General features: G+C 51.5%; 4 protein-coding genes across 4 annotated transcripts; 2 read left to right on the forward strand and 2 right to left on the reverse strand.

Annotated features, from left to right (window-relative positions):
- Window positions 1–549: 549 nt before the first annotated feature.
- VOLCADRAFT_95281 (uncharacterized protein) lies at window positions 550–1,530 on the forward strand (the record flags this gene model as incomplete). The annotated part of the gene is made up of 4 exons (XM_002954419.1): window positions 550–629; window positions 698–796; window positions 871–966; window positions 1,479–1,530. 4 exons carry the CDS (start codon window positions 550–552, stop codon window positions 1,528–1,530), a joined length of 327 nt encoding a protein of 108 aa, XP_002954465.1.
- A 4,025-nt stretch (window positions 1,531–5,555) lies between these two features.
- On the reverse strand, window positions 5,556–7,595 carry VOLCADRAFT_82799 (uncharacterized protein). Its single transcript, XM_002954467.1, has 4 exons — window positions 7,507–7,595; window positions 7,390–7,433; window positions 7,247–7,314; window positions 5,556–7,176 (listed from the first exon to the last, which is right to left on the reverse strand). The coding sequence occupies exons 1-4, from the start codon at window positions 7,521–7,523 to the stop codon at window positions 5,974–5,976; spliced, it is 1,332 nt and encodes a 443-aa protein (XP_002954513.1). The 5' UTR covers window positions 7,524–7,595; the 3' UTR covers window positions 5,556–5,973.
- Window positions 7,596–10,185: 2,590 nt separating this feature from the next.
- VOLCADRAFT_106386 (uncharacterized protein) lies at window positions 10,186–14,607 on the reverse strand (the record flags this gene model as incomplete). Its single annotated transcript, XM_002954468.1, has 7 exons — window positions 10,186–11,203; window positions 11,321–11,478; window positions 11,766–12,275; window positions 12,663–12,927; window positions 13,250–13,339; window positions 13,421–13,648; window positions 14,347–14,607. 7 exons carry the CDS (start codon window positions 14,605–14,607, stop codon window positions 10,919–10,921), a joined length of 1,797 nt encoding a protein of 598 aa, XP_002954514.1. The 3' UTR covers window positions 10,186–10,918.
- Window positions 14,608–15,333: 726 nt separating this feature from the next.
- VOLCADRAFT_95285 (uncharacterized protein) lies at window positions 15,334–16,330 on the forward strand (the record flags this gene model as incomplete). The annotated part of the gene is made up of 3 exons (XM_002954420.1): window positions 15,334–15,396; window positions 15,566–15,737; window positions 16,089–16,330. The coding sequence occupies 3 exons, from the start codon at window positions 15,334–15,336 to the stop codon at window positions 16,328–16,330; spliced, it is 477 nt and encodes a 158-aa protein (XP_002954466.1).
- Window positions 16,331–18,329: the final 1,999 nt, after the last annotated feature.

Consider the following 18,329-nt stretch of genomic DNA (forward strand, 5'->3'; position numbering starts at 1 on the left):
AAGCAGAAAAAAGTAAAGAATACAACAAAAGTAACTCTATAACCTGCAGGTGGTTCAGCCAGGGTGGAAATCCTACCAGCAAGCTTATTGCGAAATGCGCCGCCGCAGTTTACCCTTTTTTCCGAGTCCGCTGCAACAGCTCTTTTAGCCATTCCGACAGCGTCACCATTCCCATGTTCCATTTCCGTTCCCATTCCAAGAATGCCTAATCACGGCCTCAGCTACCATCTATGCAATCGACATCTCCCGCAAAAGTAAATACGACCTCGCGAATGGTAAGTCGGCTGGTCCGCAAGTTTTAGGTCTTGGGTCCGGAGCGGCAGTAAGTGCTTGCATTTATGACAGGGAAATTTATTGGCTTCCCTTGCGCCTTACTGTGGTCTCCAATGCGCGTGGTCGGTTTACGCCCTGTTCGTCTGCCTCCTTGCATCTCGGCTGATCTCTTTCTCCTTAGGCTTAGATTATTAAAATGTAATCCACTGATTTCCGGTTGTCCTGAATGTGCGACCATTTTTGATGCGTTTCCGTACCGCTGTCGTGCCCAGATCAATGACTTTGCCTTTCTCGGCACTGACGCGACTAGCTCCGTGCCGCCTTCCTTTGTTCCTGGGCGGAGCTTGCGAGGCGTGGTGAGGTGTCGCCATCCGATTATGTTGTACTTTTGCGCTTCCCGTGAGACTGGCCCGGCTCTCCGCAGGTCCCTCTTCGCACTGGCGGCCTCGGCTTTCCCGGGGGTCCGCTTTCCCGGGCTGGGTTGTCAGCTCCATCTCTCGAGTCTCCTCCTTTGGCGCCTTCTGTGGGTTGTCTGCTTGCCGCCACCTGTTCCATGTGCGGTGTTGGCTGACTCTCGTGCCTCGGTGCTTCCCGTAGGATTTCTTCCCTGGCCCTGGGGTTGTCGCCGGCGCCGCCGCCGCCTCTGCCGGGCCCCCCGTTGGCCGGTCTTTTCCGCTGGGCGTTCCTGCCCAGGTTGGTAGGGAATGTCCGTTGGCTGTTGGCCCGCTCTAGCGCTCTCCTAAGCGATTCTTTCGTCCAAGTGTGAAAGGTGTCAATGTCTGTAAGGAAAATATGGATCGTACGCTTTTCCTGTTTAATTGCGGGCTCCATTACAAATTGGCGGCCTTCTGAGGCTGTCGGTGTGGGGCGTGCACAAGTCAACGCGGCGTTTGCAGGAAGGAGCTGCTCATGTCAAAGGCCTGTGGTCAGAAGGCACAAACCAGCTCCTAAAAGTTGCCCGCCAAAGAATTAGTGCTAGGATTGAAAGTTAATGGCAGGTCTGAGGTCCAACTAACTTTGTGACGCGCTAGTGTGGACTTAGTGTACGGGGTGTTACACTGTGGGCGGCTCGCCCTGAGAAAAGGACGAGCACCGGGGGCCCTGACCGGGCCGAAACACAGCGCAGGGGCGGGGGCGCGGCTCTACATCCGTCTGTTCCTCAGCGCGCGCCTCATTCCCTCACGCCAACCGGGACGATCTCCCAGCCCCTGGCTAGGCAACGCAGAGGTGCAGAAGACTGCAAACCGAATTAAGTGAGAGCCGCACGAGAGGCGCCACATCACCTCTGGGAAACTGAGACAAGCTATCTGCCCACACTACGCCTGGCCAGCCTAATCGCGCGCTCTCGTCCCTCTTGACCGCCAAAACAACAACAAAGAGAAAACACCACCGGGGGCAGGGGCTCTACTCAGGGGGCTCCACTACACACTCAAAAACCGAGACGCGGTTGCACTGAGAAGACAAGCGCAACGCGGGCACTCGCACACTGGATCTTTAAGGCCAGCTGTTCACCTACCACTAGCAACGGACACCTACCGAGGACGTCCACCACTACCTCACCGGTCCACTCACAACCGAGGCAAGAAACACTGGTCCGTACGGCAGTCCCCTCCAGTGTACGGGGTGTTTCCACTAGGCCTTACGGTTCTCTGCCAGGAGTGCGCCAACCTCCAATTTTGTTTGATGAATATTTGTTTCTATCATTACCAATGCATGTATGTTGTTACAGGGTGGTATAGCTTCACCAGCGGCCCCCTTTCCCGAGGCAGTTCCCTGCTCTCCCCTGCGGGAGGGGCACCCTAATCCGTTCACCCCATCCGACTTCAGAATGTATTCTTTGGGTTCAGCAACTCACCACCAGCATCCAACCAAATCTAGCGGACAAAGGCGCCTCAACTTAGTTCCTGGTCAGCTCGCAAGTTGATATTATCACGTCCTACATCGTCCATAAGATGGGGGGCCACCTCCCATTTCAACACTCCTCAAACACCCGAGGAGTCGGCAGGCGGATTTTAACCCGAACACTCCGGGAGCAGAAGTCAGGCCTTAACCTCTGCCAGCCGCCTGCCTCGCCAATGTATGCATTTAGAACGGTGACAGACGAGTCCAGGACGAAGAACATTCGAACATATCGGCCAAGTGGAAACACCCTGTTAGTCTAAACCTTCGCAAGCGGAAGTGGCCCCGGAAACGGATCCATTAACGAACTATTGCGGGGGCAAGGGGTTGGAGCATAGGATAAGCTGTTAGTACGTTTCTGGAACTCAGGAATATCTGCTTTGAAAGTGCGCATGCTCAAGCCTGCTTGAACCGCCTGCTCGTCACTTCGGACACTTGAAATCAACAGTATTCCACATTTCCATTAGGCTTAGTTAGGCTTGTGCACGCTGCTCGTGGGTTGGCGGACGGACCGGTTGGCAGCTTGGCACCGTTCGATTTAAGCGACCAAAATCAGCACTACCTAAAAAATGATAGAAAAATGGTTGAAGGTGCGCTTTGAGGCATTCCACTCAGGGCGGTCCACGGCTTGGTTCTTAGGGTGATAGTCGTGGCCTTGTCGCGTGCAGTCTTTTGGGGATTATTCGATATCATTCGGGTTCCCAAAGGTTTCATAATGTTATTTTACTGTAACAAACATTATGAATGAATAACTAACTTATGTGTCCTGCTTATCGGGTTGTACTTCATAGCTGCAAAAGCCCCTGGTATTTGTGGCATTGAGGGTCTCTGCTTCGCTGCAAGTGTGGACGGTGAATATCGGTGAACCATTGGCTCACCTCTCAACAGCAAAAACGTGCATTTCATCTTCGACCGCCCCACAGTCGCATCTGTAGATGCTTGAATCAAGGTGTTTAAACGCGGTATCCTGCTTAATCCATATGGCACGGTACTGCTGAAGTGGCCAGGGTGTGCAGCTTCGTCAGCCTGCTTTCTATGTTTCCAGTTTTACTTCATTTGATCATATAACCGCTGTAAAATTGCGTTGGGTGTTTTTTATGCACATGCATTGCCATCGCCTCGCGCCTGTATAGCACTGCGTGTTTCCGTGTCACGGCACCCTTGTACTAGGATTGGGCCCCCCAGCCAAAATTAAGGTTACCGAATCAGTCACACGATTACAGCTCCACGATAAGGATTATGACACAGCCAACAGGATTAGGATTGGGACCAGTGTTTTTTTTAAAGTAATATATTCCTTATAAGGAATAAAGAGGCCATTTTGGCCTTTGGAAAAACGGAATGAATTGAGGCCGATCCGTACATTTTCATTCCTCCAGCCAAAAACGTCCATTCCTGCCAGATTGCTCCGTAGTGTGCGGAACTTAGTATTTCGATCCTAGAATAGATATGAGGGGCCGTAAGAAGGTCAAGCCCGTGAGTCAACGCGGCATAGCAGAATGTATGACCGGTCCTCACATAGTCAAACACGCAAAAGGCAACGACTCGAACGTCGAACAAACATCAAAACAGCAAGATAAGCCTGAAAATTTCCTGATAAAGGCGTTTGGGACGGCGGTGCTGTTGTCGGTAATGCATCGGCAATGGTGTTGCTGCCAGCGGCGACCGATGACACGGGCGCCATTACCCCTGCCTCCCATGGCGGGTGTGATCAGCCTAAGCGCAAGCTGTCACCCAATCAGCTCGACAACAACGACAGTGAATGCGGCGAGGCCGGTGATATATTGTGTGTGCGGATGTTTACCCAGGACCTGTTCGACCTGGGCACGTTCCCGTTCCGTGACGCATTGAGGAAGTGGCTGGACAGCAGCAACAGGGGCCGGTACATGATGAACCGGTAGAGTCCAAGCGTACTGTGGTTTGCAGTGGCGGGTGACGGCCTGTGATTTGCTATGCGGTTGCTTGCTTTGGGCCTTTGCTTGGTCGGATTTACTTATTGCTCACAAACAGTGCCAGAACTATCTATGCATGTGCATGAAGAGTGCGCACATGAACGAAAACGCGCCAACTCAGTGCGTTCCTCTTGGTCTATGAGGGGAGTTGTAACTTATCGGGGGGGAGGGTCTGGGGTGGGGCGTAGGCCCCCCCAGCGCCCCACACTCACGGAATAAATTACGGCGACCCTAGCAACTTTGTTACTTAGGTCGGAATAAATTGAGACCCGCCCTAAATGGGAAAAAATCACTGATTGGGACCCCAGCCTCAGGATTAGGATTGCGGTCCGGCAACAGGATTAGGATTGGGACCCCCCGCCAGGACTAGGATTGGGACCCGCCCTCAGGATTAGGATTACAACCCCGCCCCTAGGATATGGAATAGACCACCACTCTGGATTAGGTATTAGAAGTGGTCCACCCCTGTTGAGATTAGAGGATTGCTGACCGGTACCACCCCCTGGATTAGAGGATTTACTTTATGGACTAGTAATAGCTTAATACTGAAAATGACCCAAATGACCCCAAACACAGTTGTGTTGGATGTTGTTAAGAAAGCCTGTGTGATGTGGATGTGGGAACAGAAATGACACAGAAACACAGACCAGAGGTTTGCAAAGGGGTCCTAATCCTCTAATCCAGCGGGTGGATACCAGTCATTGGCTGGCTGGTCAATCTACTGGTTGCAGTCTAGACAGCTGCTGCTCAAACGGACTTGCTAGATCAGCATCCCTCAAGTGCCCAAAGCTTAGTTCGACGCTCCCGAACCAAGTAGCAGCCATCGTAGGTGTGCAGCCATTATTATTGGCAAGTGGGCACCGTGTGCGTGGCGGGGACTTGCCCTACCACGTCAGGGAGCAGCAGCGGGATGAAGATGCGGGAGAATGGGATGGTTGGGACCGGAAGGTTGAAAGCTAGAAGGGGACAATAAACAGAGCGAGTTCGGAAACTTGATTTGCAACATTCAGTTGCGGTGAAAAGCGGTCCTCTTACGCCCCAGTGCATTGAGATCGGAAGGAGAACCGTTAATCAGCAGAAATCAGCCTATAAAGTCTGCTTATAAAACCGGCCTATACTGCTGTAGAGCAGATCCCCCCTTGTTCTTAACTGCGATAAAAAAACGACTACAGTTAGTAGGAACGGTATTAATGAGCTTATTAACAAAGTTCCCCCAAATCTGCCCAAGAAAATGCTCCAAATGGAATTTGTGCAAATACCTTCACATTTGTGGCTTAAGAATGCCATTGCAACTGCACTTTTGGCACTCTGTCCCAATATAGTTACTGTGTATTGTACATAATACGATACAAGGTGGTATTGCCAAAGCATAATTCAATTCCTGTATATACTTCCGGATCGATATGCCAGATCCCCAGCGACAAGAAAAATGAAGGCTAATGGACTGACATTTCATTTAGTTGATGGTGACTGTTTTTTAAGATGCCTTGTCGAATGGATGACACGGGTTCTAGGATGGCAAAACCAACCTTCTCGGCTGAGACTGTCACGTAAAAGTGGTAATGGTGGTGAAGGATGCCCTGCATACTACTCACATCTCCATGCTAAGTCACATATCGACCGCCAACGCAACAATGCACATGATACGGTATCATCCATGACGACGACGCAAACAAGCATATCAACAGTCACAGTGCATAACCCCGTACTCCCCCTACCCTACTGCAGTGTAATTCGATAGGCCACGGCATGCTGGAGAACTTGCACACTTCCATGTCATATGGTCTTACAAAACATCCCCATATGGATCTTGTAAGTGTAGCCAATAGAACACTACGACATACAGCATCTACCGTGCTTGATTCTGTCCAGAGACCCCCAAGTGGTCGCTCTGCTCTACAATACCCCCCAACAGTCGAGCCTTGTCAGTAACTTCCGCCACATCAAACCGTAGCTCAGTGTCAGGAGCTGCACCGGCTCCTGCCCCATAAGCGTTAAGCTCCTCTTCAATTACCGTCGAAGCAATCAAGGATGGAGCGTGTGGCTCCAACTTCTCCAACTGAGCCAGCTGATCAGCGTATTTGCTCTGCAGCGCCTGACCCTTCTCATATTTACTCGCCCAGCCATTGGCTAAGAATGCATCAACAAAAACTTGCATGACATAGAACACGATGCAAGGGATCGCCACAAGGCCAAGGTCGCCAAGGCCCTGCGAACCTGTCGCGACATCATCCCCTTCAACATGCTGGAAGCTATCTCCAGGCCCAGACGGTAAATAGCTGATGATGACGGCAGCCGTAGGCAGCGATTTCTGGGAACACATAATGATAAACGCTTTTCGTTCACCATCCTGCATGCGCATGCCCACGATTGGCACAACCCATGCAATCAGGATGGCCAGCAACAGGAAGAAGAAGTGCTGACCGATTGCCCCCATGATCGCAAAGACGACATCGTACAGTTTCTGCTTGAGTAGCTCATGCTGAGAATGGCTAAGGGTCTGCCACACAATCATGACGATTTGAAACTGATTCACCAGGTATAACGGAACCTTGTACTTCTTTGCAAATCTCAAAGCAGGCGCCCACAGCTCTCGGACACTCTTCCCCACTAAGAGAGGAATAATGATTGATACCCCGAGCTTGATCACCAGATCAACTGCATCAACCTTGATGTCTTTAATCGCCGATGAAAGAATGAGCTTTACCACTAGCGGAGATATGAAAATTCCCAAAATGTTCGTGCAAACGGTCATTAATAGCGCAAGCGCTGCGTTGCCATAGCCTTGGATAACCAGTGCGACGCCTGAAGACAGTGATGTCGGCACACATGCAAAAATTGCTAGACCATAACCAAACTCCATCGGCTTGAAGTCCATGTTAATGAAGATGAATCCCGTTAAGCCAGTAAGGAAGAGAATCGTCACGATCGCCAGCAAGAGCACCTTGTATCCCTTCATAGCTTCCTTGAGCTCTGTCGTCTCCAGCGTAATGCCAAATATAAAGAAAATGAGAGCCATGTTCACCGTGGTCACGAGCTTCCATCCGTTCACCTTTGAAAAGCGAGCAATAGGTGCGTGACCAACATAAGTCCTCTTTTCAAGAATTAACACACAATCATACCTTATACTGGTAGAGGACATTCCCCGGTATTGGAAACAATAAGGCGAACACAACCGCAACACAAAACCCTGTTAAATGGGGTAACAGCAATTAAACCGGGCGAGGGCATGCAGGTCACGGTCAAGAAATCCAAGTCAACTCACCCAATGGCAGGAACTGCTTCACTACGAAACGCTTCACAGGATTTCTGCAGTAGTCGTTGATTTATGTAAGCTTTCAGGCCAATACACCGCGATAAGCTGAGAGCGGTTTCCTCTCACCCTTGGACTTCAACCATGACCTTGGCTCCTTAACAACAGGAGGCGGGTAGAATGTGTCACTAGTTCAGTCCACAGTGCCCAGCTTCAAGATCCGAAACACAAGGCGTAACCTTACCACGTAAGAAATTGTCCACATGTATACAATTACTCTTGCTTGAAGCCTGAAGCTGTGTGATGATGAGACGCGAAATCACCGTACTACCGTACAAGTCAGAAGCTTTTTTATTGTTACGCATTCCCACTAATGCATACGTACAATGAGCTTTAGACCAACACTGCTATGGGTAATGTATGAAAAATGCGGTTGCAGAATCGGACGGGAATTTGATTCTCGTACCCGGTGGCGCACTTATGTTTTGATGGCGATTGCACTGGTACGGTCGCACTGCACACATGCCTGTCAGCAATGTCCAGCTGCGACCTCTGACCCGATATCCCTGCTTTACTCTATGTATCCCGGCCTCTACTTCCAGGCCTCTACTCCCGGCCTCTACTTTCGGACAATAATACTTGTGTAGTGTCCACTTTATCATAAGTACGCTGACTTTCATTTCGTTCCCTCCTACAGATCCATAACGGTCATGCTAATATGTGTCGGTTGGCTTCATGAAGAAGCAACGACCTTGGGGAGGGGAACGCGCTTGTTTCTCAGTGATTTTCAAATTCGCTATCCTTCCATCCGTGTGGCATGCCTGCAAGCAATCGCCCGCCAAGATCTTCTGGGCCCTGTGTAAACACGCCAAAAACGCAACCCTTTGCTCCTCTTTCCCCCCGCTCCCCACTATACCAGGTGCACAGGCCTTATACACAACCCATGCCCGCTTGGATGAGTGGCGAAGTCTGAACCCTTCGATGCTTGTTGTTGCTGCATTATTAATGTCGGTCACATTTCCTGTGCCCAAAAACTTGGCGATGGTTTAGCTTTGTCCGTGTTTAACAGAAGGTACCATATGGTCGTGCAAATAAGCAATTGTATCATTGCGCACGCACCAAGCTCTTCACTGATGTATTGTTATCATAATATGCCGGGCTAAAACAATCCGATGTACAATTGGGAAAGCTCTGCACCCAAGCCACAAATTGGCCCCCTTTTGGCCCGTGCTCACCGTCATCTGTAGCCCAGCTTGCCTGCAGCTGGTGTTGACCATACTCTTCCATGATTATGCTATGTGTGCCATCATGTTGTAAGCTTTCTTTGCCTTCCATGCTTCGTCCATAAGAGTCCCTGCCGCTCTGTGCGACTCCTGTGTCTTTAGGTAGCATAGTTCTCGTTTGCTTACCTTTGCTAAACCCCAGAATCGAGGCGCCCAACTCAACGACGCAGCAACATAATAGGCATCAGGACGCCAACATGCATCGCCAAACCACACCCTCCACGCAGCAAAGGCGAAGCAAACGTACCCAGTACCGTACACTGGTAACGCCTACCACCTATACGCCAGCAAGGGACTCCCCACTCGCCCGCGACACCACGATGAGGCAGACAGCCTGCAACCTGGACGATCCATCACATACACAAGCGGAGAACAATCTGATTCGAGTGAATACCGGCAACAAAAACAGACAAGTCGGGTGTCGGCTTCCTCGAAGCCAGAAAAAAGGCGGGGGCCCCCTGCCTCCGTACAGGCTGGTAGCTAGGGTAGTGTCAACGTGGTGGGAGCTGTGCTTGTTGCAGCAGTGCTGATGCTGTGGGGCTATGCTTGTCAGAGCGCGGGAGGCAGGAAGCCGGGGCTGATAACCTGTTGAAGAGACGGTGTCCCTCTGGAACCTAACAGACACGGCTAAGAGTCATTGGCCGTTACACGCAGTCGCAGTCTGGAGGTCCGCGACCTACCACCGACAGCCTCTTGATTGGGTGTAAACGTATGAGTCTGAGGTGCCGTTACCGGCACACAGCAGGGGCTCGGTCGCCAAGTCCGCGGTCCAGGCCGGATGCTCAACGCTCAGCAGACACAATCGCAGCCTGCCAGCCTTCAGCCTGTTGGCTTTGCGGTCTAGTGCCGCAGCCATAACACACACGGAAAACAGCGCCGTACAGCAGAGGGGTGCAAAGTGGTCCTAATCCTCTAATCCAGGGGTTGGGTACCGGTCAGCAATCCTCTAATCTCAACAGGGGTGGACCACTTCTAATCCCTAATCCAGAGTGGTGGTCTAATCCATATCCTAGGGTCGGGGTTCTAATCCTAATCCTGTGGCCGGGTCCCAATCCCAATCCGAGGGGGGGGGTCCCAATCCTAATCCTGGGGCCGGACGGCAATCCTAACCCTGAGGCTGGGGTCCCAATCCTAATCCTGTTGGTCGTGTCGTAATCCTTAACGTGGAGCTGTATTGCAATCGTACTCCTGTGACTGGTTCGGTAACCTTAATTTTGGCTGGGGGACCCAATCCTTATCTAAGGATGCCGTGACACGGAAACACACACTGCCATACAGGCACGAGACAATGTCAATGCAAGTGCGCATAAAAGGTCCAATTTTACAGCTGCGGGTGCATGATGACATGAAGTAAAACTAAAAACATGAGGTGCAGGCTGACAAAGCTGCACACCCTGACTATTTCTGCAGTACCGTGCCGTATGACACGGCAGGAAGAGTTTAAGCAGGTTACCGCATTTAAACACCTTAATTCAAGCATGTACAGATGCAACGGGGCGGTCCAAGATGAAATGCACGTTTTTATGGAATGCCTGGCTTACACAAGAACAGCGGCTAAATATGAACGTGATCTCGTGTTTCAAGGGTGCGACATGCACACGATTATGACCGAGGCACCACTCCTGGCACTAACCAGGTTCCCCTCGAAAATGTGGGAAACCCGGCACGTTGCTCTGAGATGGATGGTCCACCATGTAACCGCACTAATGATTATTTACCGTCCATGGCCGATCCAGCTTTCATGGACACCGCCACACCGCCACACTCGTGCGGAACTTGTAACCTGATAAAACCAAGGGTGCATCCGCACTATCCACACTGGTCCACACACCCAGAAGATATGCACGTAATAAGGGAGTGTGTTTAAAGCCACGCAGTTCACTGAAGCCCAGATATGTACAATTCAGCCACATGCAGAGGGGTGCAGTACAGGTTCCAGAGGATTACGGCACGTTTAAGCGGACCCTTCCTTGCACGTTTAGATGAATACACGCACGCACATCACACTGGATCACATACTTAACAAAGGTCTTAACCATACACGTGAACCATCACAACGAAGTATGCGAGCGGTATGATAGACAACGAAACGATTGCTATTAACATCGCCCAGTCACGTACTGACAGTCAAAATTCCACACGCACCCGTCACTACCCACCAAAACCCCTTTCCCGATTTACAACTTGACGAAACCGAAACCGATCCGGCTTTAATCCCTCCTAGCGCCCTCTTTGTGAGTTGCACAACCGATCCGGCCTTAATCCTCTCCTAGCGCCCTCTTTGTGAGTTGCACTTTCCTGCCTGACTTGGTTTGCTGCCCTAGTGCAGCAGCCACATCACGGCGGGCCTCAGGGTTGACCCGCATCTCAAGCTTGCGCTGGCGGGGCTGTGCTGGTTTAGGTGCCGAGAACGCCATGTCGGTCCCCTTGGCCTGCACCGTGCCCGCCACGATCGCTGTAGCCGCTGCTGCCCCTCCTCGTCCCCGACTGACGCCCTTCTCGTCCAAAACCAATGTGTGCGCCGCACAGTACCCCCGCAGTGCCTGTGCGAAACAGGGACCAGTAATAGAGTTCTCAGCATCCTCTAGGATGACAGTTTACTGTCATGCATGCATGCATCTGGAGTAGTCTCTGGCCTCATATGGCAGTTAAGCACATACCTTTTCATCATCCTCGTGCATGATGTAGTGTCCACCCGCAGGGTCGTCTCGTCCAGGCATCATGTTCACCAACTGCACGATGCTTCTGGCCTCCCACAACGCGTTAGCACAACACGCCAAGGCGTGGGGCATAAGGTATTGCAGCCGCCCATTTTCGTCTGCATTGTGGACCAGCAAAAAGTACGCAAGCAAATCACTGAACCGAATAGTACAGTTTTCAGAAAAGGTGAGACTTTTGCTGTGGCAGTAGCAATGCTGCATGTGGAAAGCAGCAGATCACAAGGCACCAGTACCGGTGACAACATGCGTGTGAGCTGAGGTGTATGCATGCGGAAATTGAAAACCTGATAAATGCCCCAGATTTAAATAGGTCATCATGACCTGGCCTTCACGCCTGCAGATACACACACACACACACACACACGCCCCTAGGCTTCACAAGTACCTTTGCCTGCGGGTGAAAGCAGCCGCAGGCGCAAGCGGCCACTGATGTCGTTGATGTCCAACTGGCGGATACGCCGGAGCGCCTGCTTGGCCTTGGTATGCCTTTGTTGTGGTGCCAGTAGCCGCTCTACAAATCCCACCCGCACCACGGCCCTGCCCTGCTCGGCCTCCACAACTGCAACGCAGTCACCATCTGATAGGTGGTCCTGGTCGGCGCTAGTGAGCATGCTCAGCGCCTCTCTGAACTCCTCGGATGTGGACCAGAAACGACCATTGACAGGGTCCCGTGGCTGCCGGGAAATGAATGCATTGACCAGTCGGCAAAACTCCAAAAGGGCGGCCAGGAGACGGGTCATCTTGCCACGGCCAACACTGCGCTTCTTGCCCTTGGTCAAGGTGCCACCTGGCTCATCGTGCTCCTCAGCGTCTTCACCACCATCATCATGCGGTATGGCAGCAATCATGCCCCGTCCGATGGCCAGGTCATCATCCGTTGCACTGTCGGCGGCACCTTCACAAGCATACATTGTGATGCGGTGTGAATAATACGGCCATCCTTCAGGCACGGGGTATGTAAACTGACTGCACATGCAGCAGCATGTGGCAAGTGGGCGACAGTAATATGACCGGCAAGGACCCGCTATGTATGTACACACTTAGTGACCTTTCCATTTGGAATAGTGATGGTGTAATATGCTGCAATGCGAAATCGTACACCATGTCTTGCTGACCTTATCACATATAGCTGAATGTTATCTCCTCCAGTATGCAGTTTCGTGCAGACCTGAGCCCTCTGTGCATCAATAAACAAGCCCCATCCCCCATGTGGGAGACAGTGATGCTAAATGCCTGCCCTGTCATACAGCAGCCAGAATGTTTTTAAGCAATTACTGCACACCTGTGTCTTGAACCTCGGCCCGCTCGTCGGTCCACTCATCCACCTCCTCGCTGCCGTACTCAATGCCACCGACCTCTAACTCGCTCTCAGGCAGGGTGGATAAGCCAGTCGGCCCCGCAGCCAAGGAGACTGTGGACAGTAGCCGCATCCGATGGGCGCCATACGGCACGCTGCGGACAGGGATGGTAACATAGTGCCATATGCTGCCAGGGCGCGGAATGCCACAGGTGATGGGCCCAATGTCCATCGTCAAGAGCTGCTGCACCTATGGCGTTTAAAATGATAGACATGTGGGAGTTGAGCCTTACTTTGAACATGATGAAACCACCAGGATAGATGCAAAATGAATGTGTGATTTTGATGAATTCAAGTATTGCCGTCAGATTTTCCAAGGATAGGAGCCCGACCAGCCACCCATACACTCCTCGGGTTGTTGCATGCTCGCTAAAGAATGCCAAACATTGGACCCCGAACCCCATTTCCTCCCCTGATACCTATTTCCCCTATCGTTCTCCACAGCAAAGGTCCTGCGTCGAAATACCAACATTTCCAAAAACCAGGGCAAATTAGGTTTAATTGTTACCCACCTTGGCGAGGCCCTTGTCGATTGCCAATTGGATGCCTTTATCGTCAGGGTAGTAGTCCATGATGGCCCCGATCGCCTCAGCTCCCTCGGCCTGCCGGTAAGGGACCACTGGTCACATCTCAATTCTGATCCTTGTTAGGCCCATCTGTCCCCCAGAAACTTCCATCCTTACCTCGGGGAAGAATGTCTTGGCCTTTCCACGTGGCACTCCACGCTTGGAGGGTGGAACCGACCAGTCGGTGTCAATCTCGTTCTGTAGTTGGGAAATGAAGATCCGAATCAGCTCCTCCGCGCGTTTGAAGCCAAAAACACATGACGTCTTGTCGGCACAACGCAGTGCTTGGAAACAGTATTCGGCAAAGCGGCTTGACAATCGTCCAAAGTCGCACTTGATTAGTACCTGGCAGGCCGGGGTGTATGTACTTCATCGAGGACTAGCGCAGTCTGGAGGGCAAGGCAACATCCTATGCACAGAACCCACAATCATTCCCACATGTTAGGACAACACCCCGTGCTCTGGCCTGAGATAATTCACCCTGCTAACGGTGTCACAGACATGTGATTCTTGTGACCCGAAATTCGCCCCGTGGCATCTCAGCAATTCACACCAACGTATCAGCAGTTAAAAGAGCGCGGATGCCACGGGGCGAATTCCAGTATAATACCGAGAATCACCCGAGGCATCCGTGCAAGAGTGCGGTGCAAGAGCGGCATTGAAATGGTGGTACAGTTCCTAAGGACAATACGTTATCATTCCCTCACGTTGTTTCGGAGCGCAGGCAATCGGTGTCACCATAGAAAGCTGGGAGCCCCTGTGCCACCTCCTGTGTTGGGTGGACGTCAAATGGCTGTCAGTCAGTTAACTTTAATACCCCGACATCAGTAAAAGTTTTGTTCATCTGTAGGCGACACCCTCATGTAATAGACGGGGACGAGAGTATCATACGAGAGCGTCACCTGTAGGTGAACAAAAAATGTACTGACTGATGTTGGGCCAATAACGACCCTCCAGCCACATCTAGCAATACCCAAATCCCGCGCACCCCACTTTTATATGCTCCAGTATTCCAGGTCACACCTTCAGTGCATCATGCTCACTCGACAAGCAGGCGTCCACAGCACAACCAGCTGCAATGTCAGACGCGTGCAGAACACCTTGCGGCGCACAGCCGTACAGGTGTTCATACGCAGCTCCACGCACACCCGGGCAAAGAAGCTGGCTTTTGATATATGCGCATCAGCATCTGTGAAGGACGCCCTTGGGTTGTCCGTAACAGAATCGAAACTGATGGGTGCGCCCGCGCCTAAGCCACTGGTTGCCCAGGGAGTATCCGATTGCACTCGTTCCGGTCGTTGCATGGAAGGTGAGCAAACATATCCATGGGCGGAGTAGTTGCAGCTGGTTGAGAGTTGGTGATCCAATGGTTCACCATCCTCACTTGCAGTAAAGCAGAGACCTGCAACGCCATAAATACCAGGGGCCTTCACAGCTATGAAGTACAACCCGATACGCAGGACATGCCCGGTGAAACGTTTTGGGACATTATGATGCTGAGGAAAAGATGTTTAACATGTGCGCATGACAATACAATTATTCAAACAAATCCCCAAAGTCAACAAACAAGCCAAACGAGCAAACAAGTCCTTGGTCGGAGTAGATTGCAACTGGTTGAGAGAGGTGATCCAATGGCTCACCATCCACACTTGCAATGAAGCAGAGACCTTCAATATCAAAAATACCAAAAGCTTTCACAGCTATGAAGTTCAACCCGATAAGCAGGACATACCTCATGGAGCGGTGTTGACATATAATGTTGAGCCAAAGTTGTTAACATGTGCGCATAACAAAAGAATTATTCTTACCATTATTCATACCATTTAACCTACTTGAATTGTGTAAGAACGCGTATTCAGTGCCACTCGACTACCTTTTGGAGCGCCCCTCAATGTCGTGCAGTTGGTTCCGGAGGCGGCGCGGGAGCCTTGGCCATGCCATCCATACCTCTTCGTGTTTCGACAGTCTTCGTCACTTCATGTAGACTGTTCTTTCGCAGTTCTAATTATTAACAGACGCCTGCAAGAAACATGGCTGGGGTTACTGGTGCATATGGCTGCCGCGATCAGGGGCATGAGCGCCAGCCAAGTCAGGTAAGAAGCAGCTTTCCTTTTATAACATGTCAGGTGACCACGGCGCAACCTCGATGACTACCCGGGCTGGTGACTACCTAGTGCGCCAATGGATCACCCCACTGATAGTGCCCTTCTCGACGGCGATATGTATTGACTGGTATGCCCGACATGTTTCTGACTAATGCAGAAGAGGCAACGGCTTGAGGCGCTTGTGGAACTGGGCTTTAAGGCCGACCTGGCCAATTTGCTGGTGTACGGGCTGGAGCTCGACCCAAACGAGGCATCGGACGCAGCTATTGCGCATCAGCTTCTTGATAATGGGCTGAAGGACTTTACGACCGTGAAGGCAGTGACCGGCGGTAAGGTCGCGCCTATGCATCCACTTTATTGTAGCCGTGGTAGTGCCCTGCATGCCCATACATACACCCTTACACACATGTCATGTGCACATCCAAGAGCACACCACATGAACAAGTCGTGCTTCACATGTCTCGGGAACTTTTTACCCTACCCCAACTAGAACCAGTTTTCTGAGCCATGTTGCTGGCCAAGCTCCGATGTGGCAGACCACGAATTTTTCACGGGGCTTGGTGGCTGGATGCCGGTGGCCAGCGGAAGCAGCCAGCTTGCGAATATTAGGACACACCTCAGGAGCCAAGGTCATGCAAGTCGGATGCAGGCCCTGCGCCTCCTTACTCGCAGCGGTGCAGGCCATTTCAGCTGGCTGCCCAAGCTTGTTGCTAGTGTACGACTGTGCCCCTTCATCATCCTTCAGCCAGAGCGGCTTCGTGTCTTGGACAGTAAAGAGGCTGTTACCGTGTCGGCAGTTGCAGCTGCGATATTGGGCACCACTGATCATGATACTGCTGGGGCTGGCGTGGTGGGCAAGGTAACGGGCATGGTACAGCTCGAGGATGACCTGGGAATCGATGATTCAGAGCAGCCACAGTAGCAGGAGAACGGCGAGAATGAGCTGCTGGAGATGCAGGTGGTTGGTGACTACGACACCGATATCCACGGTGTCCCCCACGGGTGGGTGTGCTGCCCCAGATGTTTCAAGAAGCACCCGATTGCGGAGTGCTGCCTGTGTGACGAGAGTAAGCGCAAGGATAGCTGCCAAAAATGCATTACATCCGGTATTCGCAGGCAGCTTGTCATCCGCTGCCGTGAGCATGGCCACAGATACGAGTTCTCACTTAACATTTAACCTCAAACTAAGTATCAACCATGAGCCTTTTGTGTGTCAGCCGATTCTGTAGACATGCCATGAGAATGATGTGTATATCAGAATCCTTTCTTTGGCTGTGTGTGTGTGTGTGTGTGGGTTTGCAGAGCTTCATCAGGTGGGGCCGGTCAGAGCAGGCACAACCCGCTGGCTGCTGCAGAGCAACGTGTGGCCATGGCTGCAGCAGGTTTTTTTGCAGAAGCAAGCCTAGCTCTATTGGATATTGCCGAGGGTAGGCTGTACAGGCTCGGGGGGTATTCAAGTTTTGCGGATTATGTCAGATGCTCATCATCTGTGCTGGGTTTTGGCTTGCGTCAGGCCAGATGCCTCATTGCAGCTGCGCGTTTCATGCGGAACCTACCACCTGACATGGCCCAGCCCAGTTGTGAGCGGCAGGTGCGCCCATTGGCGGGATGCCATCCAGATTTGCAAATCAGGGCATGGGCTTTGGCGCTGAAACGAGCAGGTGGTGTGGGAAGCATGTGTGTCAGTGGTCGTTTAGTACAGGAATGTCTGAGGGAGGTCCAGGGATCCTTCACGGATGCTGTATTGGGTCCAGATCCCATTGCAGCCCCAGATCCAGCTGGGGGCCAAGAAAGTGCATCACCAGCACACGATGGTGGTTTGCGTGTATTCACTAGAAGTGAATCGTGTGAGTGGTACACGCCCGATTTCATTTTGGATCTTGTGCGCAAGCTGTTCACCCCAGGGGACATCGATCTGGACCCGTGTTCCTGTGCCGCTGCAAACACACGTGTCCGTGCAATTTCCTTTTATGGTGAGTGCATGGACGGGCTGGCAGAGATGAATGCGTGGAAGGGAAACGTGTTTCTTAACCCAGCATTTGGATTGAGGAATGGCCACAGCCTACAGGGGCTGTTTTTTGCAAGATGTGTGCGTGAGTATCAGGCAGGAAATGTGAAGCAAGCCGTGGTACTATTGAAGGCAGTATAAAGCTCGCAGGGAGGATGGACAGGAAATACTCAGATGGTTTCCTAGCCTGTGTGATGTGCTTAATATTAATGCAGAAGGTTCATTTGTCATACAACCCGTTGCCATGTTGTGTTGAAGCATACTCTATGCAGGTTTAAGTGGGCCAATGACTAGGAATTACTTGTTGTGTTCCAGGTGTCTGGTTTTAGGGCCTTCATAACCTGCGTACCTATGAAACCTACCTTCCGTTTTGACTTGGCAGCGTCAAGCATGCCCCCCATCCTGTCCCGTGAGCGGCATATAGGATAGGTAGAGGCGAAAAGGTGGGCATTATGTGGATTCATACCTAATTATGTTGGTTCCTGTATTCGGCTGGGAGAACAGTAGATAGATGACCTGACCCATGGTCCTATGTGTGCCCTAGTGCGCCCAACTCTCATTTACATGTAATTTCCTTTTCCTGGGTGTTACTTGCTCGTCTTGCTATTCCCTATGGTTTACCCATGTCTCCACCAAGAGCAACTTCCCTTCTGCCAATCTCTCACTTAAACGGAGGGGAGGGAACGACTTGGACCATTTCAGTTGTGCAGATCCGGTTTATACTCTCGAAACAGGATCTAGTCACATAGCTAGGTATGACATGGCATAACAACTTTCTAACCCAGTCGGAAAGGTACCTGGCGGGGCTGGGTTTTGCTCGTCCTCCTACACGCCAATCATTGCAGTGCACTATTCTTAATACAACACCAGTGTACTAATCCTAATCCTGGATATGGGGTACTTATCCATATCC

Source organism: Volvox carteri (assembly GCF_000143455.1).
Source record: "Volvox carteri f. nagariensis unplaced genomic scaffold VOLCAscaffold_43, whole genome shotgun sequence".
Taxonomy (NCBI): domain Eukaryota; kingdom Viridiplantae; phylum Chlorophyta; class Chlorophyceae; order Chlamydomonadales; family Volvocaceae; genus Volvox; species Volvox carteri.

Coding starts and splice junctions, on each gene's coding strand:
- VOLCADRAFT_82799 (XM_002954467.1), bottom strand. Junction 7,315..7,389: donor GAAGCAGTTCCTGCCATTGG/GTGAGTTGACTT, acceptor CCCATTTAACAG/GGTTTTGTGTTGCGGTTGTG. Junction 7,177..7,246: donor ATGTCCTCTACCAGTATAAG/GTATGATTGTGT, acceptor CGCTTTTCAAAG/GTGAACGGATGGAAGCTCGT.